The sequence below is a fragment of the Rhinolophus hipposideros genome, assembly GCF_964194185.1.
Source record: "Rhinolophus hipposideros genome assembly, chromosome: 9".
Lineage (NCBI taxonomy): Eukaryota > Metazoa > Chordata > Mammalia > Chiroptera > Rhinolophidae > Rhinolophus > Rhinolophus hipposideros.
The window spans coordinates 36,102,069-36,129,411 of NC_138055.1; the positions used below are offsets into that span (position 1 = coordinate 36,102,069).

Below are 27,343 nucleotides of genomic sequence, written 5' to 3' on the forward strand. Positions count from 1 at the left end.
TCTTAACTGCTTTGTGATATCCCAAAGTCAGTATACTCTCTTGGAAGAGCAAGTCAGAAAATGTATCACTATACTAAATCCATTAGTATTCTTTTAATTTTTTTATTTAGCTTCTAAAGTCTAAAAGATAGTATATACTTTTTCCTATATAAATATATATTAAACTAACGTCTCCTACCATCTTTCCAATGATAATTGTAAGTCAGTGTTTAATATATTCTTAACGTGATTTATTATCTTTCTCTTTTAGGCTTTAATTTGATTACTCTTCGTTCTTTTAAGTGCTTTGGATTAGTGTGTGTTTAAGACTCCTCAGTCATTCATTATTGTATTCCATTGGCCCATCCATGCTATTGCTTAAGAGAAGGTAAGAAATAGAAGAATAGATCATACTGGTTATTCACCTGTTCCACTGACTTTGATAATAAACGAAGAGAAACAAGAAAGCAAGGCAAAAAGAATGGTGGTGGATCCTCCTGGCCTCTGCCATTCTTTCCCCCTTGTATCATCAATAAATAAGGGTGGATATAAGACTAAAGCAGAGTCACTCAATATTTTTATCAGTAGCACCTTGCCAAATGAAACTTTTTAGTAAAATCTTCCCTAATATCCGCCCCCATGAAATTTTAATATACTAGACATATTGTATATACTGTATATGTATCTGTGGGTTTTGCATATAAAGGATAGGCCATTTTTGCCTCCTAAGAGCCTAAGCAGCAATAACATGTTTTTTATAAATGCATGGACTAATTCTTATTATGAAAGCAGCTTTCCACCTACCACGTTTGGTCCAACAAACCTGAAAAAGTTGAGTTGCAGTTCAGCTACATGTAGTTCGTGGTTTGTATTGAGCAAACTTTTAAGTACTAATTCTTTGCTGTGTAATTCATCTTTCCCCAAATCCAAAACAGTACTTTGAGGGTGGAAGATATGTGGTAGTTTGTGAGAGATGCCTGAGAAGCTACAAAACAGTTTAAGAACAAGGAATAAGGAGAATGGAGAGTAAAGTGGAATTGTTTCCAATTAAGGCAGCTAGGGAATTAGGTAGGTGGAATGTAATTATCTACATTGGAGTTAGGCCAGGCTTCTGGACTCTTTGGAAAAAAAAAAAAAAGGCTCTGTGATCTTTAATGAATAGAGAGGTAGGTCCAAGTTTAACATCTCATCCAAAAAAATGGAGTAAGATTTTTAAGTTCTTCTTTCCCGGAATATAAGTGGCATTCTTCTGTAACAAATTTGAAACTGCTTATAAGTCCCATACTTTGATTTGAAATAATTATTTCATAAAGCAATGAGCTTGGAAACAGGAATATTGGAGAAGAGACAGTAAAACAGCTCCAGCAACCAATGAAAGAAAAGGCACAATTTTTAGCAAGTAAAAGTCAAATTTCAGCATTTTGAAATACAAGTTCTTGATAAGTCATACCAACATACGTCTAAAATTGAAAAAGTCCATTTATGCTTTCGGGAACCTAAAGAAGTAATTTTTAAAAGAGCTTGGTTTTGCTCAAAACCCTTCCCCAATGACTGGGCTGCCAAGGCAGTGTAATGAAAACTGATATCTTTGCAAACTCATGAAGCTGGAGATGTATGGCCAATAAATGTAAGCAGACATTATATCCTTCATAATCAGGACAAAATGAAGATGTAAACTGAATAAATACTCGAGAACTATCATAGCATCTATTAGATGTAATGACTAAATTGTTATACACCTTTTAGGTCAACTTTCATTTAATTTACAGCTTTCCTTTCTGTAGTTTGAAGGGAGTGAAAAATTCTCTCTAATTTCTCCCCCTTTTATGACTTGACCACGAAGATGAAATCAGGGTACTTTAATTACCATTCAGAGCCAAAGGATTGCCCTTTGATATGGAAATCCCACTTCTGCGACAGCCTTTTCCCTGGCCCCTTCTTCCAGAACCCAACAGGAATTTTAAGTAGCTTTGTCACCAGCTGATCATGAAAGCTAACTGTAGCTCTTTCCTGTTAAGTTTTGTTTTATACTATGTTTCTTTCACCAAACTGGAATTGCTAAAAGCAAGGAGGGCGTGGGGGGAGAAGGAAAAGAGAGAGAGAGGAAAAAAAAGGAAGAGAGAGAGAAAGAGAATACAAGAGAAAAAGAATATGACCGACTATCCATTAGAGTTGCTGAATTATAGTTTCTACCGTGTCAAGATGAAGTGTGGCCCATCTTGCACAAAGCCTCTCACTTTAAACACACAAACACAGCAAAAACCGATGAAAGCTGCCACGTACCGTTACCCCATTATTGTCATCTGCCTGCTGCATGACTCCTGGCTTTGCTATAATTATTAATTGCACTTGTCAACTGTCATTAATTCCTCTTTAGCATCCCTGTCTTTGAGTAATTAGACAGAACAGCTTCACTGAGCTCATTGTTTAGAGTCCCTTGAAAGAGCCCACTGGGCTTTCTGCTGAGAAAACCATCAGGAATACAATAGAGTACTTCTCAGTTAACCCTTTGAAGTGTGAATAGAAGGGAAAGTGCTTTCACAGGTTTGTGTGGTCTGCTTTGCTTTGTGGGTCCTTAAAGTCATGGTCAGCTACCTGATATATGGAAGCATATTTTACATATTTCTTTCCTGCAGAGAAGGGCGATTTCAGTTTATTGAAAAGTCAGAGAAAGTCCTTAGAAAAAAACAGAATTTCCAAATTAGCATCACTGAATTTTTCATCATTTTCTCATTTGATTATATGCTTTGTATTTTGGAGAAGCCACATTTCCCCAAAATAATATTTTCCTAGATTCATTACTCGTATATATTGTATATACATTTACATATACTACACAAACACACACACACACACACACACACACACGCACAAACTAGGCATACAGTTTTTCCAGGTGACCATTGATTTAACAAAGTATAATTTAGATTCCAAATTTCAGTTTTTACTTAGTCCTTTTACCAGACTCCCACATAAGGAATCAGTTGACTATACTTTTAATGGTACAATTGGTGGCTCTCAACACATTTTAAAATTTTATTTTAAAACCCCTACCGTAAAACCTAAGCCATATTTGGCATTTGGTCCATGGCCTCTAAAATTTCCCCAAATTTAGCCACTCTCAGCTGACAAAAGGAAAAACGGGCAATATAGTTTATATTTGACTAGTAACTCTAAATGAGAGTTACTATGCCAAAATGTTAAATAACAATATATAAAAAGTACCTTAAAACTGTGAAGTGCTATAACATGTCATATAAGTATTTTGTCATTATTGACATATAAAGCTAAACTCCTTTGATACTGTTATATTTATTTGTAGCTTTAAATTCTTCAGTAATTAGAAATAAGCCAAAAATGGGGACTATTTAGCCATTTTGTAATAACATTATTAATAATATCAAAATAGCTAAACCACTCATATCGTAAATCTTCTTGAACTAGCCGTTCCACTGAAAAGAAAAATCGTACAATTTCTCTTGAAAAAAATTAAAGTCTATGGACTTTTGGAAAATAAACTAAACTAATTTGGTATCAGAGATATTTCCTATTTTATCTAGCTACAAGATTTTTTTTCAGATACTGGGTGAGTACTTTTCAGCAATAATAGCATTTACTGAGGTCTAGATATGTTTTCTGTGTACTTTATATACATCAATCCATTTCATGCTCAAATCGCTATGAAATAGGTACTATTATCTCAATTTTAGAGATGGGAAAACTGAGCAACGAGTAGTTGAAGTTTTCCAGGATTGCACAGCTAGTCAATGGCAGCCAAGGACTGGTGAGCCCCAAATTTCCACTCTTAACCACTCTTCTAGACCACCTCTCCAGGGACAAAGCTACTATCCTAATTTAGGTTTCCATTCAATAATAGGTCACAGATTTAGGTTTCTGGCAGTGTTTCCTAAAGAACAAAATAGATGAATATATCTGAAATACTTGTCATAAAAATATGACACAAAATGTGCTGAACATCTTAGGAACTTGGCATTTGGTACGTTCAAAGTGGAACCGTGTGTGTGTGTGTGTGTGTGTGTGTGTGTGTGTGTGTGTGTGTGTGTGTAGAAAGACAGAAAATGAGTTTCACAAATGTTGAGGATTATTCCAGTTACCCTTGGACACTATTATTCTTCTGTGTAATTACTAGGTTATGAGGGAACCAAAATAGTGCCACCCTGAAGCTGCCTTTCGGAATATTGGTTGTAAGCTTTTTATTAAGAAACAGGACTCAGAAAGAAATATTTGACCCTCTTCTTTTCCTGGCCCAGAGATTCAGACAGAAAAACCTGCTTTATGAAGGGGAGGCTTGGCTTAATCATCTTAAGAAGCTTCACTCTAGCATTAGTCAGGAAGACCCCAAGTCTGTTAGCTAGATACCACCTGTGTCCCATTGTTTCTGAGTTGCCTAGCAAGAATTTTCCTGTCATATATGTTCCCCTCTCCCTCAACTACTTGTGAATTGCCCATTCTTACTTCTGAAATCTAATATCCTGTACCCCCCTTTCTCCTTTGTCCAAAAATGGCTTATATACCCAGTGTTGCCTCACTGTCTTTGGAGTTTTCATGCTTATGAGAATTCCCCATGTGCACATATTGAAACTTTGATTTTATCCTGTTAATTTGATTATTAGCCCTGATGGAAGAACTTAGAAAGTGAGAGGGAAAATACTATTTTAGCCCCCACAATTAATATTAGAAAAATGCATTTTGATTTATACACACATGTACACATACATATTGAACTAGTAAATAATTTACTACATACCTGATCTGTGCTAAGAAGTATGTAAAGCACTGAGGAAACTAGCTAGAGAAGTATAAATTATGACTCCTAACTAAAAGAGGTTTTTTAGACTTATGGAGGGGACAGAATTTTGAGAACTATACAATTAACACACTACAAAGTGCTAAATGGAATACAATCAATAAAATAGATTAAATGAAAGAGCTAAGATCAATGACAAGCTGTTACAGGGAGAGAAAATGTGGCTTATTTAAAGGAAGAACTAAGTATCAGATATATCCAACAATGAACCAAGCTGTTATGATAAGTTATGAACACCTTTCACTAAAAACATTTAAGTTGGGTGATGACCTATAAAGAATGATATAAAGGAATTTTTGCAATGGTTGCCTGGTTGAGGCAGCCTAAACACTGTCTAGTGTCATCTTGCATGTATTAGATTCTATAATTCCATAAAATAAATTATTAGCAAGGAAGAGAAACTTTATTTTGCTTGTTCTTTACAGAGAAATTTTGAAGAAATTTGTATTGAATTTGATTTTGCAAGATCAGCTGTAGATTAAAAAGTGGTGAGAGGAAAACAAATAGAATTATAAGTGCAAAGATAGAGAAGTCGAAATAATAAATACTTAGTGGAAAGATAAGTTAAAAAGATATGACATAAAAAGTAACTTGAACTGGGGGAGCAGGAATGGTGGGGATGGTGTGAGGGGGAGTGGGTAGAAAGGAACAGAATAAGGGCTGTCTTAGCAAAAAGGAGGCAAACTCCCAAAAGGAATGACCAAGAGGTTCTTTAGTTGATTCTCTGGGGTTGATTGGGGTGAAAGAGCATCATGGATGAAAGGTGAATTACGAGACAGCTATATTTTGGTACTGAGTTCTGTGGGGACAGAAATCCGGTTTTTCACTGCTAACTGTGACCCTAGGCAAATAACTTGAACTCCCTCTATCTCAATATCTATATCATAGACTTGTGAATGAGGGTAAAAAAGTTAATCCAACAAATCAGAATTCCAACTTAATTGTAAAACAACTGTCACTGAAAACCACCAGAAGACTAGCTGAACAGAATTCCTATAACCAAGGATACAAAGAGGAAGCCACTTGGAGACAGGCTGATACCATCACGTATCTTTGGATAGCCTTCACAAGCCTCATACTACTTTGGATAGATGCTGTAGTTTGTCAGGTATAAGTGGAATGGTGGGTCAGCCTGTCAAGCTACCCGGCACCTGCTCAACAATTAGTGAAGTCACAACCAGGTGCTGGGGCCAAGAGGGTGTGTTCATGGTATAGATGCTCAAATCATCTCATCGAATGATTTGGATACCATGTCACCTTTCAGAGGAACAAGTATTATGAGCTAAATAGAATCATATCAAAAGGGACTGTATCTTTAAACATAAAGAATGCAGTCCAGTCTGGTAGTCGCGTGTATTGTTGCTGTGTTGAGCAGACAAGGCGGTTTAATGATTTGAAAATTAACATATTATTAAACATTAAGCCAGCTCCACCTGAGGTCACCAGTGCTGCAACATCACCTAGGGTCTTCACCTCTGCTCCTACAATGCCAACTTCCACACAGAACCTCAAGACAGAAACTACTTCATCTTTTCCAATGCAGACAACAGAGACTCAACACATCACACCAGAGGAAACAAATGCGACCACTTTACTATTAAACTCTTGCCCCATAGATGGGAATGGCACTGTTGCACAGCCTTCAGGTGACATTTGGCAATACAAGGAAAGTCACATGTGCCTGTAACAAAAAGACCAAGGATATTAGAATCTCTATATTAGAATCTCCATTACTGCCATGATATTGCTTACTATTTTGGCTGTCATACTTACCAAAAAATATTTACGCATGAGAAGAAAGCTAGTAAAAATAAGGAAATTTTCATCTACGGACCCTCAGACTGAAACTTCACAAAACGCAGCTGCAGTGCACTACCAAGCAAATGACAAAATCCTCTTTGAGAACAATCTTTATGGCATGCATTAAGACCCAGGGGCCCTTTAAAGGGTTTACGCCCTTGACTGCAGAAGACAATGACCAGATCACCATGCCACAGTCTTTTTAAGCTCCAGGATGATTTTTCTGTCAATTTCCCACCACATTCCAACATATCAGTGACGTTGGGTAGTATCTCTAGCTCTTCTGTGTTTAGTCAGCTTTATTGGTAACATAGCCCCACATTTTTATACGAAAAAAGGAGTTAATCCATGGAAAGCATTTAGAAAAGTGCCAACACATAATGAGCACTCAAAAAATATTAGCAATTATTAATATTTCAATATACTTATTGCTAATCAATATATTTTAATTCATGTCTAGCTGGTATACATTGATGGTAAAGGAGAGAGATGATGTAGGGTGGCATACTTTTCTAACAGTGCTGCTCCAAAATTGAATGAATTTCCTTGGGAAGGAGTAAATTTTTTATTATTTTTACTAAACAATTTATGATGAGGAGGGGTAATTATCTATCATAATGTTGTGAAGAGGTTTTATACAATGAATGCGAAGTTGAATCACATGCCTCTTAGCTCACTTCTCATTCTAAAATGCTGGAGTTCTAATTGATTAACAAACAGTAAACTTAGCAAGTTAATAAGGAATGCAAGTTTTTAGCCTTTTGAGAAAATAAAACTTAGCTAATTATTTCCCTCGGCTTGATGAAGTAGTGTAGCATCAAGAGTGTAAGCTCTAGAACAAGACTGTCTAGATTCAAATCCAGGCAGAGTCATTTAATTCTCCAGTGTAAGCTTGAGTAAGGCTGCTTAGTCTCCCATGCCTCAGTTTCCCCAAATATAAAATTGAGGTCATTGAACTTATTTCAGGATTATTCTGAGGGCCGAATGAGTTTAAGCACACAAACTATTTATAAAGTACACATGAGTGTTCAACATATGTTAATTATATCCTTGTCACTGAGATTAAAATGTAGAATGTGAAAGAATAGGAAATACTAAATTTTGGAGAAAAAAAATTAACTGCTGTGTATCTAAGGCAAGAACACACTTTATACTCTCTTTTTCTATTTTTACTATCCACCCATTATAATCCTTAAATCAATGTGACTCAAATGTGTAGCAGAAAAATTAGGTAATGGACTCAGCCTGAACACTTTCGGAGTACATAAGCTATTAGAAAACTCTATAATGAAGTATCATTCAACTGAATTTGAATTACTTGGATTTACCATGATTACCAGCACCCACTCTTATTAAATGCATTTATACAGTTTCTACTGGGAAATTTTTATGTATTACATTTTATTTTGGGTCTCTTGAATTCCAGTACCCATCAACCCAATCCATACCACACCACAAACTAGAGAAACCTTTGTGGCAGTGGACAAAGCATGCTAAATATTGACATTTTCCCTCTAGGAAAATAAAATGTCAATGCCATCTAACTATGAAATTAGATAAGATTATGCATAAGTTCTTCAGGTTTAACTTAACAACCTGAAATTTACAGACTGAGCTGCCTTCATATTTCTGAGCCTAATTGAAGTGCCCAGTTTTTCAGTCTTTGCACCTTTGCTCACGCTGTCTCAACTCTCTCCTCATTTCCACCGCTCAAAGCCCAACCCCAACTGCAAATACAATTGCTTTTGCTATGCCTTTCTGAACGTCCACATCGACTCCAGACTTCCCCTCCTCCATCCCCCACCAGTGAATCTTCTTTCTTCTCTGATACATGAAATGTACCAGAGGACATCAATTAAAAGTACATGAGACAGTGGAAATAAAAACAAGGGGAGTATAATTACGGTAAATACAAATATATTCCATAAATGTCATACCTTTGACTATGGAGACTCCGAATTTGGCACTAAGCTTTTTACTAGTGACAAAAGGGGCAATGGTCAGTTATACAACTCAAAGGCATCATTAGATAAAAATAGACCAACTACTCACGGGCAGCATGACTAGTAAGAGGAGTCAGAAATGTCTACTAAATAATCTCAGAGAGTACATACTGTAGATTGCTATGAAATGTTTCTACAACACATGTTTGGTAGGTGTAATGAGTTTTAGGGAGCTCTGCTTTATAGCAGCCCTCAATCAGGGCCAATGACACCACACTAAACCACAGATCCCAAAAGCCACTTACTTGGGATCATTAGAAGGCATTCAAGAACACACCTCTATGCATCTCTGGCTTAGTTTGGATGTAGATTTCAGAGCATCTCAAAAGAACTGCATATCCCCCAAACTATGTTCCCTTAAGATTGTCATTATTGGGTTTCTCCCAGACATTGTTAGGGAAAAATTTGAGATTGTTGTCTCTGAAACAAGTGGAGTTACTGTATTCTATGTAGCCAAACATTAAATAAAATGCATATGATTAGTGGCAAGCTAACCCCATCTTGAGAAAACGGGCATGCTAGCAAAGTCAGCAGCTGGATGCAAAAGATTCAGAATTGAGCTGTTAACCTCTTCATTCTGCCTCTCACCAGAGGGATGGATGTGCTTTTGCCACCCACACTCCCACTTATACCTCACGGTTTTCTAACATTTTTGAGGCCTAGGATCCCATTTTACTTATTGTTGTTTCTCCTGCACCAACCAGCATCATGCTTGGCATGTTTTGATATAACTTTGCTACACAGAAATGCCTCCTACTTCCTTCTTTTCTATCCAACTCTAGACACAACTCTGAAAAAACACTGGAGCAGGCAGGTGGTGGGCACACCCAAAATGGGGTCGCATCAAAGGGTGAGGTTCACAAAATACATTGCCTCTAAAACGTCTCATAAAGAAATTACTGAAAAGATGATGAACAAATATAGAAAGTGTTGAACCTTGTTTCTAATCATTTTGAGTAATTTTGTTCATGGAGCAGTGGAGCAGATGGTTAAAACCAAGGAAATCGATTAAAATCCTAGTTAATGAACATCTTGAAGATGGCTATGAAGTATTTAGTATATATTGAACTAAGTGAGACAAGCTTGCTGAGAAATATTTACCTCGTAGCATTTCAACTTTCTCAGGACTACTGTTTCAAACTAGAGCTTCCTTAAAGAAATTTTAAATGAGATTTCACCTTTAGTCACATCCCTGCATACTCCCGCTTTCTAGTAGTTATGCACCTAATCCTCTTGAAATTTTAGATCATAATTCCAAGAATTATTAGTTTGGAAAACAGCCTCTGGGCAAATAATGTTATTCAAAAAACTTTTTATACCATATATAACCGTTGGATTATTTATGTCTCACAGATAGTCTTGAGGTCAATTTTTTTTTAACTTTTATTTATTTTTAAGTGTGTTTTTCCAGGACCCATCAGCTCCAAGTCAATCTAGTTGTGGAGGGTGCAGCTCACAGTGGCCCACGTTGGGATCGAACCACGCTCTAACCGACTGAGCTAACCGGCCACTCCCAATGAGGTCTAATTTTTCATGTAATTTGGGTATTCTGACATAAGTATTTCTTGCTTTTGAATAACAATACTCTTAAAGCAAAAAAGAAGGAGGTGAAGGGATAAATAAATGTAATAAATATAATGGTTTGTTAATAAATACAAAGGTTAATATTAGCTTTGACCTTCATTTTCTGCTCAGTTTACCCAATTCTTCTGTATTTCAATTGTTTTAGATAGATGCTTTGATATTCGCTATTTAAAGTTCTATCAACATCTTGAGTTCTATTAAGTCTCTGTCAGTGTTACTCCTTTCTAAAATTGCTAGTCTTAATGTATAACATTTTCTTGTTAAAAACACATTACTTACTGTTGAAAGATTGTTCCCATTCCTTAAATTAAAATATTTGTCTATGCTGTTTAATATCAGTGCAGACAATATTTAAAAATAGAATAAATGCTCATGCACCAAAATTCACTTATTTAAGCATCCATCTGAGGTCTGATGGGCAATGAAAAAACATAAAACTCATTTTGTAAAACAGTGTTGGTTTTTTTATCTAGAAATACATGTTCATTTAAAAAATCTATCAAATAAATTTCACTTTATTTTAATAAATTACTTCCTCCTCAGGATCATTTTATTGGAATAATAATTTTCTATTGAGGTGGTTGGCTAGGAAAGTAAGAAAAAAGGCGAAAATGTAGTAGAACATTTTTAAAATCCAACTGTAGAGATCTGTGAATTTATGGACATGAATTATGCTGACAACTATGAGATAACCCAATCATTAAAAACCAGTGTTTAAAGAAACACTGGAAGAGGGGTAGAAGAATTTAATGATGCTTCCAAAGGTGACTATCTTAATAAGGAATGATTATCTATTGTCCATTGTGCAGGATCCAGAATTTATTTTCAAAGTATTCTAAAATTCTTATTTCTGGGTCATTGTTCTCAGTGACAATGGACCAAGTTGAATTCAAGTGAAGGCAAAGTTGGCATGACATGAAGAACTACCCAATGACGTGACACTGATCAACTGTGAAGCAGTACATCCCCATCTCTATCACTGGGACTTTCTGATATACCCTGGATAAACATATTGGCAGTTTCACAGCATATTATCCTAGCCATGTAGACTTTAGCTTAACATGTTGAAAATTCCCCAAAACATTTTGTTCCTCATTTTTTTTTCTAATTACAAAATTAGAACCAAGAACTTACACATGTTTACATAGCAATCTATGTGTATAGAAAATGCTATCATTAGAAAAACTATGTATGGATTACTGCATTCCCTATCAAAATTCTAATGGCATTTCAGACAGAAATAGAAAAGAACAATTCTAAAATTTGCATGAAACTCAAAAGACCCCAGATAGCCAAAACAACCCTGAGAAACAAGAACAAAGAGGAAGACATCACACTTCCTGGTATCAAACTATACTACAAAGCTGCAATAAACAAAACACTATGCCACTGGCACAAAAACGGATATATTGACCAATGGAACAAAATTGAGAGTCCAGAAATAAACTCTTCAACATATGGTCAATTAATAATTGACAAGGCTACTCAATGCACAAAGGACAGTCTCTTCAACAAGTGGTGCTGAGAAAACTGGATAATCACACACAGGAGAATTAAATTGGATCCCTATTTTATATCACTCACAAAAGTTAACTCAAAGTAGATGAAAGACTTAAGCATAAGACCTGAAACCAAAAACTCCTAGAATAAAACATGTGGGAGAAGCTCCTTGATCTATGGATTACTACACTGATGTACAAAGTTTAAAAACTAATGTGCGGAGGCTGGCCCGGTGGCTCAGGTGGTTGGAGCTCCATGCTCCTAATGCCAAAGGCTGCCAGTTCGATTCTCACATGGGCCAGTGGGCTCTCCACCACAAGGTTGCCAGTTCAACTCTTCGACTCCCGCAAGGGATGGTGGGCTGCGCCTCCTGCAACTAACAACAGCAACTGGACTTGGAGCTGAACTGTAACCTTCACAACTACGATTGAAAGGACAACAACTTGACTTGGAAAAAATCCTGGAAGTACACACTGTTCCTCAATAAAGTCCCGTTCCCTTTCCCCAATAAAATCTTAAAAACAAAAACAAAAAAAAAAAACTAATGTGTATTTTTTTTTCTTAAAATGAAAGTGTTATATGTTTATTAAAGAAAGGTAGTTAATGCATAAAATAAAAAAATGTCACAAAAATTAAATTAGCATTAATCCTGCAGTCTAGGTATAGCCTTTTACCATTTTGTGTATATTCTTCCAGTATTTTTGTTCTATGCATGATACATGCATGTGTTTGTGCACATGTGTATTCATTCAACAAATATTTCTTGAATGTTTACGATGATCCAGGTTCTGGTTTCTCCTGTGAATGCACCATCATTTTAAATGAAATTAATATTACATACATAATACATAAAAAACATTTTTTTAACTGAGCCCATTTTTTAAAATACAGTTTGTTTTCAATTTTTTTTTTTAACTACAAACACATATATACAATGCTAGGTAACTCCCTAAAAGCACTAGATGAACATTAACAGATTTTAATGGGTATTGTGTGAAATAAATTGTACTCTGGTGCAGTAATATAATACAATTGACACTACCAGCTTCAGGAAATAAGAGGCCTTATTTCACCGCAATCTCTTTAGCATTGGTTATTGTAACATTTTAAATCTTTGGGAACTTGCTAAGTGAACTACAATTTCATGACTAATTTGCATTTCTTGAATTTTTATAAAAATCAAACATGTTATATGTTTATTCCCCATTTGATTTCCTTCTACTAACTAAATATTCCAATTATTTCTGTAAGCAGTTTATATTTTAATTACTTTTGTTATACATATGAAATTGCTAATAGTCTGGCAGTTTTCACAAAAACAGCAATTTACATCATTATACCTAATATATTTCAAATGTATTTCTCAGTTCCTCATTTGTCTGTCATCATTTCAGACAAAGAAGCTTTTACATTTACCTGATCAAACTTAGTAAATTTTTTCTTTTGTGATTTCTTTGGTGTAATACTTAAAAGTAACTTCCAATCCTCTCCTCAACATATACAAATATTCACCAGCACTATCTCTTAATACTCTTATGGATTCTTTTACGAAGAATTTAAATCTTTAATCCTTCTAGAATTTACATTGGCAATGGTATAGAAACTTACCTTTTTTACTAAATACTTAGAAAATTGTCCTAAAACATTTATTTCACACATATTTGAAATGCCTAACCTGACACTTGAATCAAAAAGTTTTCCCTTGTTAAGAGTGAATGAAGTTTCCTATTTACTATGTTACGTTATATTATGTCATGCCATATTATATTATATAACACAAATTGCTCATTTTAAAATATAAGTTGTTTTAAAAATTCTCTAAAAGATACATACACACATGCATTATCTAAGAATATAAAAAATATCACAGTTCATAAGCACTTTTAAAATTAGTAAATATTTATTACATTGTACAATGAATCTTAGCAGGTCAACTTCACTAATTTATGCAAAATGTATGTTCATTTACAGAATATGACTGTGGGCAAGACTTCTTCCATTGAGAATATGTATAACCTAATTATGCAAAAAGTTTTATGGAGACCGTTCGAGTTCAACATTTTTTTTCTTAAATTAAATTATTATTGCTAGAACTGCTTCTTTGTTGCTTAGTATTCTAAAGAAAGACACAAAATTAAGCAATTGCTTGCTCTCATACATTATTTTAAAGACTTTTGGTCAACAGTTCATGTATTATTATATTTGGAAGGAAAAAAATCCTCTTCAATACAAACAATTGCTGAATAAGAAAACAATGCTCAAGCAGTTGTTATTAAATTATTAAGACTCAAATATGATCATCTGATTTTTATAAAGAAATGGAACTCCAATTTTCTTATAACTTTTGAATGATTCTCACTCATTATTCCTTATCAGTCAAGAAGCTGACAGACAAAGGAATTCTACATAGACCATTATTTTCTGCCAGGCTTGTTTTAGGGCTGCTTCAAATGGATTAGCATTGGCTACTCAAGTAACAGTATCTTCTTCCAAGACCAGTACAGTGGAGCATCTCCACTTAAGTGCATTATGTTACTTATTTTACATTTTGAAATGAACTCTGCAATTCAAATTGTGCTAATACAATTCTACCCCCACCCCGTCTGCATATGTACATACACTTGAAGTACCCAGAAAAACAAGCTTATAACTTTATGCTAAACTTTATTCAGATGGGTATTAGATACGTGTAGGTAGAGCATGAAGACTATCAAGTATAGTCAGGCATGCAAACATATAATTTTGAGTTAAAAAATTATAAGATTAGATTTAAATATTCCTTGAGTATGTTTTTCTTGGTGTTTTTACCTATCATGTTTAATTATGTTAAAAAAACTAAGCTGAAAGTATATCAAAAAGGAGACTTATTAAGAGATTGAAGTGTAGCAACAAAAGACGATCCATAGTGATTTACAAAGGGTTAAGAAAAAGAGATAGAATTTTATACTGTTCAGGAAATATATGATTGCATAATGAGTTATTAACAAACAAACAAGGGATTTAAATCAGAGACCGTACTTTCAGGAATGAATTCTACCATATGATACTTAAACACAGGATTAAGTTATAGATCATAGACAGTCACACAAGTATGTAGTATCACAAGCCCTGCATCTGTATAATTGTGCAAATCAGTGCCTTCTTTTTTCTGTTTTCTTGTTTTGTTTTGTGTGTGTGTTTTGTTTGTTTTTAATAATAACCAGGGTTTTGATCTCAGAGGGTGATTGGATTTTCCTAAGGCCTTTCAAGTCTTGTTAATTATTATATGTTTGGAGCAATGCACATTTTTATCCACAGGTGGCAGACCTTTTTAAAATCAACTTCAATCATAGTCAGTATTTTGTTTTGGTGGTGGTGTTTTGTTTTGTTTTGGTTTGGTTTTTTTTCCCTTAAACTGCCACCCACATTAAGATGTAAGAGTGTGCTGCTCAGAGTTCTCATTAATGTTGCACAATTTAGATGATAGATTTGTCAACAAAGTGGCTCATTCTCAAAGGCCAGTGAACCCTGTCGGGATAAATGCCTTAAAAATTGTATATTGCAGAGTAATCTTTAATTATAAAGAACTCACTTGACAATTGGTAATATATTGGGTTTATTTTTCCTTTTCAAGCAATACAGAGTTTTACTTGCTAGATTAGGGGGACTGAGGGGAAAAAGTGATAGGATTTGATCAACATTTAAAGCAAAGATCCTTCTTATTTGCAAGTAAAAAGGAAAGGTAACCAAAAGCTGTGTATAAAAAAAACAACCACTAAGATCACAAATTATTAACTGGCTAAATGGTTAGAGCAAATAACTATAAATGCTGTGACATTTTAAAAGAATGTTAACACAGAAGGAGATAAGCAAAATAAAAATAACTGCCACCAATGGTATAAATAACTAATATCCTCAATTTACCTCTGCAAAATCTTAGATTTACAACACCTATGTGAAGTACTTATGTTTGGTGTGTTATTTTTGTTCAATGCAGTATAAAATCTGATATTCAACTAAGCCTTTTTGTGCATATTGTTGATGTATGCAAAGGATATTTTAACATGGAGATGCACTTCAATATATACATAAACAAAATATTGATAGTTTTATAGTTCTGAAAACAATTTGGCAGTGCTTGATATCTTGTATTAGATTTCTTAGAAAAAGAATCCTGGAAACAATAAATGCTTATTTTAATACCCTATTATTCTTCATTTCCAATGTGGGAAATTCTTTACAAGCTTCTTATTTTACCTAATTTTGAAACATGTATCAATTTAATTTATGTTATTTGCAACCATTTTTCTCTTTCATAAAACATAACACAACCACTAAAGAAATAAATAAATCGTGTCATAACTATTTGCCATATTATTTTAACACTTGTTTTTTATGACACATATGTGTACAATATGTACAGTTTAACAAATGGGAAGAAAGCACACACTCACATAACCACCACACAGGACATCACTGACACTCTCCTGTGGGTCAGAAGTGATCTGAGGAAATCTCCCTCCCTCATCTCAGCCTCTTTCTTCATTCCTAGAGATCAGTACTCCCTGGCTCTTCTAGTGTATTTCCTTGCTTTTCTTTACAGTTTTACCATCTACAACGCATCTCTAAACAACATAATTGTTTGCCTGGAACCACCCTGTGTGTATTCTTATGTCTTTGCTTTTTTCCATGTAATATTAATTAGATCACTAAAGTGTCTCCACTTCTATCACTTCGTAGTTAATTAAATGACTATTCTACAATTTTCCATCCTTACGATGGCAAGTGAATGGTTTCTAATTTTGGGCAAATAACATTACTTCTCCTGTGGCCATTCTTTTGCATGTCTCCTGATACACATAGGCACATGTTTCTTGAGGATGGATATCTGGGATTGCTATGCTTATGCAGGGGCTATAAATTTCAACTTTACTAGGTACGATATCCGAAAGTGGTTGTTGCAATTTATATCCCGACAAGCACTCTCTGAATGTTGCTGTTGGTCACATCCTTGTCAATGCTCTGACCTGCAAACCATTTTTGTTTTCCCCATTCTGAAGCATGGGTGGTGGGATCCCATTAGGGATTCATTTGCATTTCATTGATGACTACTGAGATGAAGCATTGTTCACAATATGTCTGGACATCTGGATTTCTTCTTTTGCCTATTTTTCTATTGGATTGTCTAAATTATTACAAGGACTTGTGGTTTTTAACAAATCTACTCCGGATACTACTTTTGTCAGTGATGTTTTGCAAATTTTTTTTCTATTAATACCCCTTGATGGCCTGTCTTTTCACTCTTGTTATAGTGCTTTCTTATAAACAAAAAAATAATGTGCCGCTAATATAAATGATGAACTCTGGGTGGTAAAGGTGTGTCAATTATGAACTATAACAAATGCATCACTCTGGTAGGGATATGATAATGGGGGAGGACATGTGAAGGTAACGGGTAGTTTATTGGAAATCTCTGTACCTTTTGCTAATACTGCTGTGAACCTAAACTGACCTGAAAAATGAAGTCTATTAAAAAGTAATGTAGGATGTGCACTTTTTTTTGTCTAAAAAATTCTTCTCTACTCCCAGGTCATAAAGTTATTTTGTTAGATCTCTTATAGGAGAATCTAAGAAAATCTCTTGTGGGAGATTCTCTTATTGTTGTACCTCTTACACTTAAGTCTCTGACCGACTGAAATTGATTTTTTCAATTATTAATCAAATTTCCCAGTACCATATAGTAAAAAGTCTGTTATTTCTTTACTGCTTTGAAATGCCATCCTTATTATAAATAAAATGGCCACATATCCAAGAGTTGATAAATTCTCTGATCAGTCTCATTTAACTACTTGTCTACCCCTGGAGTAATACCACACTTTCTAAATTAATAGAGCTTTATAATATTGGTAGGGCAAGTACTCCCACCCATTCCTTCTTTTTTCAAGAGTGTTCTGATTATTCTTCGCCTTTTGCATTTTAGAATCAACTTGTCACATCACAACACACACACACACACACACACACACACACACCCCTATGCAAACAAATAACAAAGAAACAAACACAAAACAACCAGTTGGCATTTTGATTGTGGTTACATCGTACTTACAAATTAATCTGGGAGTAAGGGATAGCTCTACAATATTGGATCTTTCACTCCATAATCATGGTATAGCTCATCATTTATTTCAACCTTGAAAATATTTCCTAATAAAATTTCTCAAATGTCCTCATCAAGGTACTATACATCTCTTATTATGGTATACTAGATAAAAATTGATAGTGATATATAGAAATATAGTTGATGTCAGCGTATTACATTATACGCATGTTCTATGCTCTTATTAACTCATGTCATCTGTCAATAATGATGACTGGTTGTTTATGTTTCAATTATAACTTTATTTCCTTATCTTGATTTATTACATTGGCTGTTGCGATATTGCTTTTGTCATTCCTGGTAATGGTTATTTGCCACTTGTCACTTGCTCTCTTGTTTGGTCTCATCAGAAGTTTTGAAAATTTATTCATCATTTGCAACAATCAACTTTTCACTCCCTTTGTCTTTCATATGATTGTTTCCCACTTCATTAATTTTGCTCTTACTTTAATTTCTTCCTACTACTTTGAGTTTATTTTGTTGTTCATTTTGAGATTAATTCTTGGCCTATTAAGTTTACACTTTGTTTTTTTCTAATATATTTATTTAAGAATGTACATTCTAATGCATTTATAAATTCGCCAGTAAGTGCATCTTAGAAGCATTACACAATTGTTTATGCACAATGTTCACTTTTGTTTAGTCTAAAATATTTATAATTTCTATTGTGATTTATTTTTACTTTGGAAACTTTTTTCTAGCTATGTTTCTGTTATTCATGTGCAGCTTAATTTCAACCTATGTAATTTTACTAATCATTGTCACACCAATAAATTTTTTAAAAAAGAAAATGGTTGAACAACTAATTTATGATTCAGTATACAATTTTTATAATGGTTCCATGCGTTCTTCAAAATAATGTGAATTTTGCAACTGTATGCAAGGTTCTATATACGTCTATCAGGTCTAATTTCTTAATCTTGTCTTTCAACTCTACATTCTTACTGATGTTTTTTCCCTGTCTATTTTATTCCATCAATTACTGTGAGAAATGAGATAATATCTACTGCTATTGTGGATTAGTTTATTTTTCTTTGATGTTCTGTCATTTTTTTCCTGAGTAATTTTTAAAGTTTATGTTATTAGGGGCATTTAGATTTAAAATTATTCTATCTTCCTATTCAATTTAATCTTCCGTCATTTATAAAGTGCTATCTTCAGTAATGGGTGGAGCTTTAAAGTCTATTTTGCTTAATTTCGGTGTAGTTACACTAGTGTCCACATAGTAAGTATTTGCATATACCATTATTATTTAGGTTTTACAGATGAGGAATCAGAGGTTAAGGAATGGACCCAACAGTAAACAGGCATAAGTGGTACAATCAGGAGCTAAAGCCAGTACGTCTCCAACGTCTATGCTCCTAAACATTATGCTTACAAGTTTCAAAGAGTGAAGTCAGCTTAGGTTTGGGTGGGTGAGTAGCGGGGCAATGCTCTCATTCCAATTTCTGCAAAGAATTTCTCACAGATTGCTATGAATTTGTGATTTCTCACTCAAATTTGAGTTAAATTTTTCACCCCCTTAATATTCTAAAGTAACATAATACTGTAAAAAACACTTAAAAAAAAATCTTAATCCAGAACTGCAGTACTCAACCTCTTTCACTTATACCCAAGAAAGAGAAGTCTTGAATGTTTTGTTTTGAAATGTTTTGAAATAGGCATGGCTACCAGCAACTTTCACATGCTGTCCAATACCCCAGACCTGCAGCACAGTATCTTAATCAACGCTGACCTAAAATAGGCAGGCAGCCAGGATGCAATATGATTGAGATTTCTAAGTGGTTGTGGAGCTCTACTGACAAGGAAAGCTCATTCCAATCAGATTCCAGGAAAAACAGCCAAACAGGATGGGTGCAAAGCTGTTTCATCTCTGCTTGGATAGACACATATATAGTATTTTAACAAACAGGGGTACTAAGTAATTTATGTAAATCTTTTGTAATCCCATGTTTTTTATATACGTCAGATTTTAATAAAATCATACTTATTGTAAAAGAAAACTGTGAACTATGAACAAAATTTAAATTGCTCATGATTCCATGATTCAGAGCTAATAATATTTGATGCATGAATATTCAGCATTTTTCCTGTTAATTTTTGTTTGTAATATATATGTGTATGTGAATGTATAAGTGTGTGTGCATGTGGGTATGTATGCACACACACAAACTTGAAGATACACTGTAGCTTTAGTTTGGATTCTTACTTGTTTAACATTGAATCATACATAACTCCATGTGTCTTTAAAAATTCTTTAAAAATATTTAATTGGCTGTACAATATCCTATCATATGAATGTACTCAAATTTATCTAACCACTATTCTATTGTTGGACAGTTCAGTCAATCTCAAATTCTTCTCATTATAAATATGTGAAAATTAACCTATTTACATAATACAATTTGTCTCCTTTTTTAATTGTTTCATGAAATTAGAATTTGGGAAATGAAATAGCCAGATTCTGTTAGTTAGGTCCTAATATCCACTCTCTTATTATCCCATTATAATAACTCCCCACATTTACCTTCCAGAATAAAAACTACATTTTCTAGGCTCTTTTGCAGTGTGGCATGGTCATATGACTGTGTTCTAGCCAATGGAATGTAAATGGAAAGGGAGAAAGTATGATCTTCTCCTAGTAATATTTCCTTTCTCTTACTGGAATATGGACATCATTACTGTTATACCAATACTGGATATTCCAAAATACTAGGTAAAATTCATGTGTACAGAATAACACAGCAAAAGATGAAGGATCTGGGTCACTCATGACTGTGGAACCATCCAACCAGCTCCTAACTGCCTATACAGACCTCACATAAGAGAAATATCAAGTTCTCTTTTTAAAACTGTTTTGGATTACTTGCAGTCAAATGTTTTCCAAACTAACAGAGTGGAAATGTTGCATAGAATACTTTGGAAACAGTTAAGGTTCTTAAGAGACATGGCCAAATCACTTCCTGGAAAGTTGAGCAAATAGAACATTTTTCCAGCTTTACTGAAGGCACCCATCTCCCCACATTCTTGTTACAATATCATCATTCCAAACAACTTATTACTAACTAGACAATAAGTGACAGTAACTTTTTACTAGATAGTTAGATAGTAACTTTGCATTTTTTATTAGCTTTTTATATTATTATTGGAATTACATTTCTCTTTATTTGTTCTTATATCTTTTTTTTATTCTTAATAAATGACTTTTTCATTAAGTAATATTGAAAAAAATTTTAAATTCATTTGAAAGTCTGATGGTTTTTACGATAAAAAAAATATTAAGAATGTTCTTATATCTTAACTTTTAAATTAAGATATTAGTGTCTTTCTAATGATAGTTCTTTTGATGTTTGCCATATTTATGAGAAGTAGCCCCAGTTTTTAATTTGCCTTTTACTTTTACTTATACTGGTATTTTTACTTGTCAAACTATAGACGTTTCATATTTGCAATATTCATTTGTGACTTATTCTACATCTGTTAGCATAAAATACATTACTCACTATGCTTTCCTGCATATTATATTTCATTTGTCTGGGAAGATATTAAGTATTTTTATAAACATTTTATAAATATTACTTAGGGTTATAACAATTTAGCTTTATTTAAAGAAGGTAGAAGCCACCATTGATTCTAAGGGTGTGTATCTTGAAATTCTAAAGTCATTAGTCATAAGACTTTAAGAGTGGATTAATGAATGTTTTAGTTCACTCTGTAGGAAGGAAACTTTTCCATTCTTCTTTTTAAAAATTGAAAAACAATGCCTTTCCATCTTACTAGAGACACTGTACATCCTGTTGAACAATAGGATCCTCTAACTCCAAACTTTCCTGCTGCCACCACGATAATTAGTCGTAAGATTATAAAACGATTTTCAACTCTATGTCTATAGTCAAACTTTCAGTTCCTTTTCCCAAGAGTATAACTTTTTAAAGAGAACAAACAAGCATTTCATAAATGCATACTCAGAGAGATGCCCACTAATTTTTTCTGTCAAACAAATTGGAATGTATTATTTGGTATCAGAAAAATTACATTTTGTGATGTTTGTATAAAAATATACACAGGGTTATTTAATAGCCTATTGAATTTTTTGTAAAATCGGTGACCTACCCTTTGTGACCCAAGATATTTCTTTTGTAGCAACAACAAAAATGCAGCAATAACTATTTTAAAAAGCAGTTTTCAATGGAGATAAAAAGCTTTTGCAGCTTCAAGAAAAGTATATCTCATTAAGAAAAATTAAAAGAAATGTTGCTATCATTTCCCAGTTTAAATATTTTACCTTTGTAATGAGTTTCAAAATTATAATTACATATCCAGTGTCATCTGAATAGAAAAGACTAAGTATTTTCTATGTCTGTTATATATTTTACTTATAAATTAAAAATCAGAGAAGGCAAATAAACAGCCACTTTGTGAAGTAGCAAATGTAATAATTTTTCAAAGGTGTGTATTATGTTTTATTTCTCAACATACCTCTTTCCTGCCCAGTACAGTGTTAAAATTCTTTGTTCGGCTTTCAGATTCTTGTACACAGATTCAAACAGGAATCGTGTCATCAGCAAAAGGAATGCTAGAAAAAATAAAATTAGACCATTAACAGTGCCTATTTTCTTTTTAGTAAATATATCAACATGTGACTTTTGGAAGCAGGAGATATCTAAGGTTTCCAAAATAAATTTACATGTGTGTAAATTTATATGAATATGTAAACATAATAAACTCATTATTTATGGAAAAAGAGGCATTAATTTGACATTATCGAGCCACCAGTTAATCTAAAAACTTATATGCATCTAAGTTATGTTATAGGCATATATACATATATGTTAATACCCTCAGAAGTTAATGTTGTCTAATTTTCATGTAAACATCCTGCAGATGCTTTAGGACAGGAGATATTAAGGAAAATTCTTATTGCTTTGAATGATTTCTGAGAGATCTTCAGGTGTCCTCATAGGTCCCTTACTGGATTCCATTCAGCAATATGGCAGCAATGATCAGCACATAATGTTTCGTCGGAGACATTTCGCTACCTCTACATTTGCCATCCTTGTTCTATGTACTCGTATATCTCTGTGATTCCACTGCCCAGCCGAACTTCAGAAATACTGCTCTGGCCACTTTCATGAGTGAATAAAACTCTGGTTTTGTTACCAGTTTCCCCAGGCTGGACAGAAATTGCCTCTGGCAATCAGTTGAAATTCCCCAAGAATCTCACTTCTGAAAGCAGGGAAGTGTTTGTGGCGTCAACCATGACATTGGTTCTAGCTCAGTTTCTTCACTATCTGTTCAATTCATGGAGAACAGAGTAGTGCTTCAGTGTTTGCTCTTATTATGCCACCGATTATTCAGTTTTGATTACATGGTTTATGGTATTTGAGGAGTTTATTACCATACTGTATCTAGCTGGAGCATGATTGTACGAAGGAATTTTATTTCATCCCAGTATCAGAACTTTTGTTAATAAGCATAGAAATCCAAAAGTGACCACGTTGACAAAAAGAAGACTGCACATTATTTCATTAGTTCACTAACTACTCCATTGGAGAATATTCTAAAGTGAAAAAAGTTATTAAAATTTTTGAACATCAGAAATTATGCTGTTCAAGTAAAATAAAGGTTGTCAATACATAGTCTGCCAATTAAAAAAAAAATCTTGTGTATTTTCACTAGACTTTTTGCTTAAAAATGTACCCTAACCTCAACTTCTTTTCAGTTAAGTGAAATGTCACATCTGACTACTACAGAATTTACTTAAAAGTACAACAGAGAAATTGTGCCGTATCTTATTATGTGGGCAACACAGAAATACACAGGTGGCAAATTTACCCACAAGAGGGAGCCTGTATTTTTATATTTTTGTCACAGAACTCAAAAAATGTGAATTAAAATACAAAATTCTTAAATGTTTGTTGATACCATAATGTCAGGTCAAGTTTGGAAACAGTCAGCTTTCAGTTGGCATATTTTTCTTCAACCGTAACGTAGCAGTATGTCAGAAGATTGGAAATATAATTAGAAAATTTAAAAATTGTCTTACCTATATTATAATTAGTTTTTTTTTCAGACATAAGAATAAAAATGTAGCTGCCAAAGCAGCCTAAGAGAAAATTCTTTTTAGGTGGTAGTAACAGTTGGGTAAAATTGACTAGAATTATTATGAATACTCTGAACCTGAATTTAATTATAGAGAAGTGAAATGATATTTCAGTCATCCTCTTATCATAAAAGAGGCTCATATAAAACAATAATTTTCTATGTATTTAAAAAATGGGAAACACTCTTTTTTAAAAAATTATGGGATTGGCCATAATTGGCCATTCTCACCATCACTTAAAACTTGACTAAGAAAGGATATAGCTGACATGATAAACTTTCCTTGGAGTTGAAAACTCTCTTGGACTTTTCTTTTAAAAAAAGAAAGGAAGAAAGAAAGAAAGAATAATATAAGCTTGATTCCTTCATATCCTATAATCTCCCTAAATGATATCTTAAATTACTATGACCCTCTAAATAAATACACTCTTGGTTTAATAAAAGTAAAATATATAGTTCATCAACTATAAAACTACCTTATGCAAAATAATCTTGGCAACTCTTATCAACCCAAAGTAATGAGTTCTATCACAGAGACATCATAATAATCCAGTTGAAATTTGTTTTGTGATCTCTTGTATAGTGCAGGGAAGATTGATGATAAAGTGTCCCTTTTCCCAAGAGTCCTCTTCTCAGCTACTTGACAATAACGGGGGCAGGGAGTCGAGGAAGAAGGGGTTAATCACTGTTGCTCTTCCTTCTGGAATGCCAACCTACCCATTAAATCATTGTTTTTTCTCCCACTAGGGACTGTGAATCTAATGGACCTAAAATCAATACTTTATAAATGACACAGAATATATATTCATTTTATGGACTAATGTACCCTAGTGTCTGAATCCTATTTACACCCTCTACTTTAAAAAGGAAACACAGACCTATTTCTGCCATTAAAGGGCTACTCAGTCACTCTGGTGACATGCTACAGAATGCACTGTCATACCAAAATGCAGCACGAAAGAAAGATCGGTGGCTGCAAACCTACCATTGTTGAAATTTTAAACCTGGTGCCTCGTACTTGTGTTAAGAAACACAGTCAAGGCAAACGGGATCAAATATATGGTGATGGAAGGAGTGGTGAACACACAATGTGATATATAGATGATGTATTACAGAATTGTACACCTGAAACCTATATAACTTTACTAACCTTTGTCACCCCAATAAACGTTAATTAAAAAAAAAACAGAAAGAAAGAAACACATTCAGGGAGGAACGTGCAGGTAGCATCAAAGAGCTTTGCTATGTTCTGAGGTGGGTTTACGGGTCTCTGTTTCCTTATTTTGGTTCATAACTTACACAAAATTTAGAGTGCATCAAATATTATATAATAATGTTGAAAAAAACAAACACAACTTCCATTTAATAGTGAATTCTATACTGATTGAAAAAGCAGATAAAAAATTGCAAAAAGTAGAAATGCTCACTAACATACCGAAGAGATATTCATCAAATAAACATAGGGTGAGGTCATAACACAGTTACAGATGAGCTCTGGGGAAATTGAAGGTATCTCATCTATCAGAGGCAGCAGTGAAACAACCAGAAATAAAATGATACAACGACTATCTGTCGATTTTTTACAGATTAGGAAAATATGCTGATGAGAAGGTATTTTATTTACAGAATATTACTTAACCCAAAGACCACAGATTCTTATTCTTAGAAAGTATTATTATGCTTAGACAAAAACAAACACAAACTCAGTTTACAATCTATTGGATACTTTCTTTTGAGAATATCTTCTTCTACCTTTAGTATTTTTAAGACATCAAATATAAAGCCACCCTGTAAAATGATTGCAAAGATACCTGCAATGCAAAGATAAAAGTATGGTTAAAAAGAAAAAAAGAAAGCTAAAATCTAAAGGAACCGCTATTTTTCAGGAAAAATATCATTTGATTTACTTTGTTTCTATAGGTACAAACAGAAGTAGTCAGCGCATAAGGAATAGAAAAAGCAACTTTACAAGATACTTTTTGAGATAATTCTAGCAACAGGTCACCATGAGAGTTTCTGTTCTGTTTTATTGGCTGAAAATCCATTCAGTTATACAATTTCAAAAGAAAAAAGAAAAAAAAAAAAAAAGAACTGTTGTTCTTTATTCCATTTGCCAACCAGAGCCATTTATCCCCTATTAGATAAAGTATAATAGACTCTACCGAAAGGGTCACTGGCCTTCCATTTAATGATATTGCCAGCCCCAATCTGCATTTTCCCGGCAATGTCCCTCAACAGAGAATAAATGGCTGATCTCTTCACAATAACAGCTGATTTCTATTTATTAAGCTAAAAAGGTCACCATTTTCTACGGCTGGGCCGCCCTGCACTATTGATAATTTTATGCATAAACAAATGGCAAATTTGTGCCACATAAATATGCATTAGCAATTACTTTTTCCTCGGGCAACGCTCACCGCATGCAAATGTATACCTCGCAGGGCCTGGTAGCTTTTGTTTTAGCTCCTGAACAGTGAAACAAAAGAGCACAATAAACAATTTTAAAATTGCCAATCAATAAGCAATGCAAATGCAAAGGTAAATGGCAAGAAACTTGCTTAGAAACAACAAAACAAAAACTGAGGTGGGGGACGATGGTGAAAGTATTTTCTTTTTTATATTGTTTCCTTTCTTTCTCTTTCATAATGAAAAGGCTAAAGTACTCTTGACACAGAACAGCTAGCTAGACTGATGCTCAAGCAGTTGCCAGATGGGGTAAGTAGACAATATACACATGTTGAGTGCACACACACACACACACACACACACACAAAGAAGGTTTGGGGAAAATTGTGTTCCTATGTGATTTCAAATGCATCACCTACAAACTTCTAATTTTTCAATTTCAGAGATTCAAGTAATTTTAAAACTGGGAGGAGCTACAACATACACAGCCAAATCTTAATTCCACCATACTTTTCCATGCTGTTGTTCTCCAGTACCATCTTCCTCAGAGGGGATATATACAATCAATAAGCAGGATATTTTCAGGAACATAGAGTAAATGAGGAATATACAATAAGAAATAAAGAGCATCTCACAAAACATCTATATGACTAGATGTTTGTGATCAAAAACCCTTATCGCAAATTAATTCAAGATTAGTATCAGGGCACAAGGATAGAGAGAAAAGAGGCTAATAAGGAAAGAGGCAGCAGCGGTAAGAACAAGTAGGGGAACAAAACGTATTACCTAATTTGAACATGAAAACAATTGATAACTCAATAAAAAGTTGGTATTTTTAAATCAAAAATGAACTTTAATGAGGTGTGTTTTGTTTTTTTGTTTGTGTGTGTGTGTGTGTGTGTGTTCTCTACCATTTGCCTAAGTGCTTTAAACTGAGATACATTACACTTGATCTTCACAGGAACCTGTACAGGTTGGTATATTTCATAGCATACAGGCACA

General features: G+C 33.9%; 1 protein-coding gene across 21 annotated transcripts in view; it reads right to left on the reverse strand.

The window, feature by feature from the left end:
• The window catches only part of SOX5 (SRY-box transcription factor 5), a 944,197-nt gene that overhangs the window by 674,786 nt on the left and 242,068 nt on the right, over nt 1-27,343 (reverse strand). For all 21 annotated transcript variants that reach the window (XM_081058265.1, XM_081058274.1, XM_081058286.1 and 18 more), the window contains one exon: nt 22,313-22,409. In XM_081058265.1, the coding sequence (XP_080914391.1) occupies nt 22,313-22,395 (83 nt within the window). In that variant the 5' untranslated portion in view covers nt 22,396-22,409. The remainder of the gene's footprint in view (nt 1-22,312; nt 22,410-27,343) is intronic.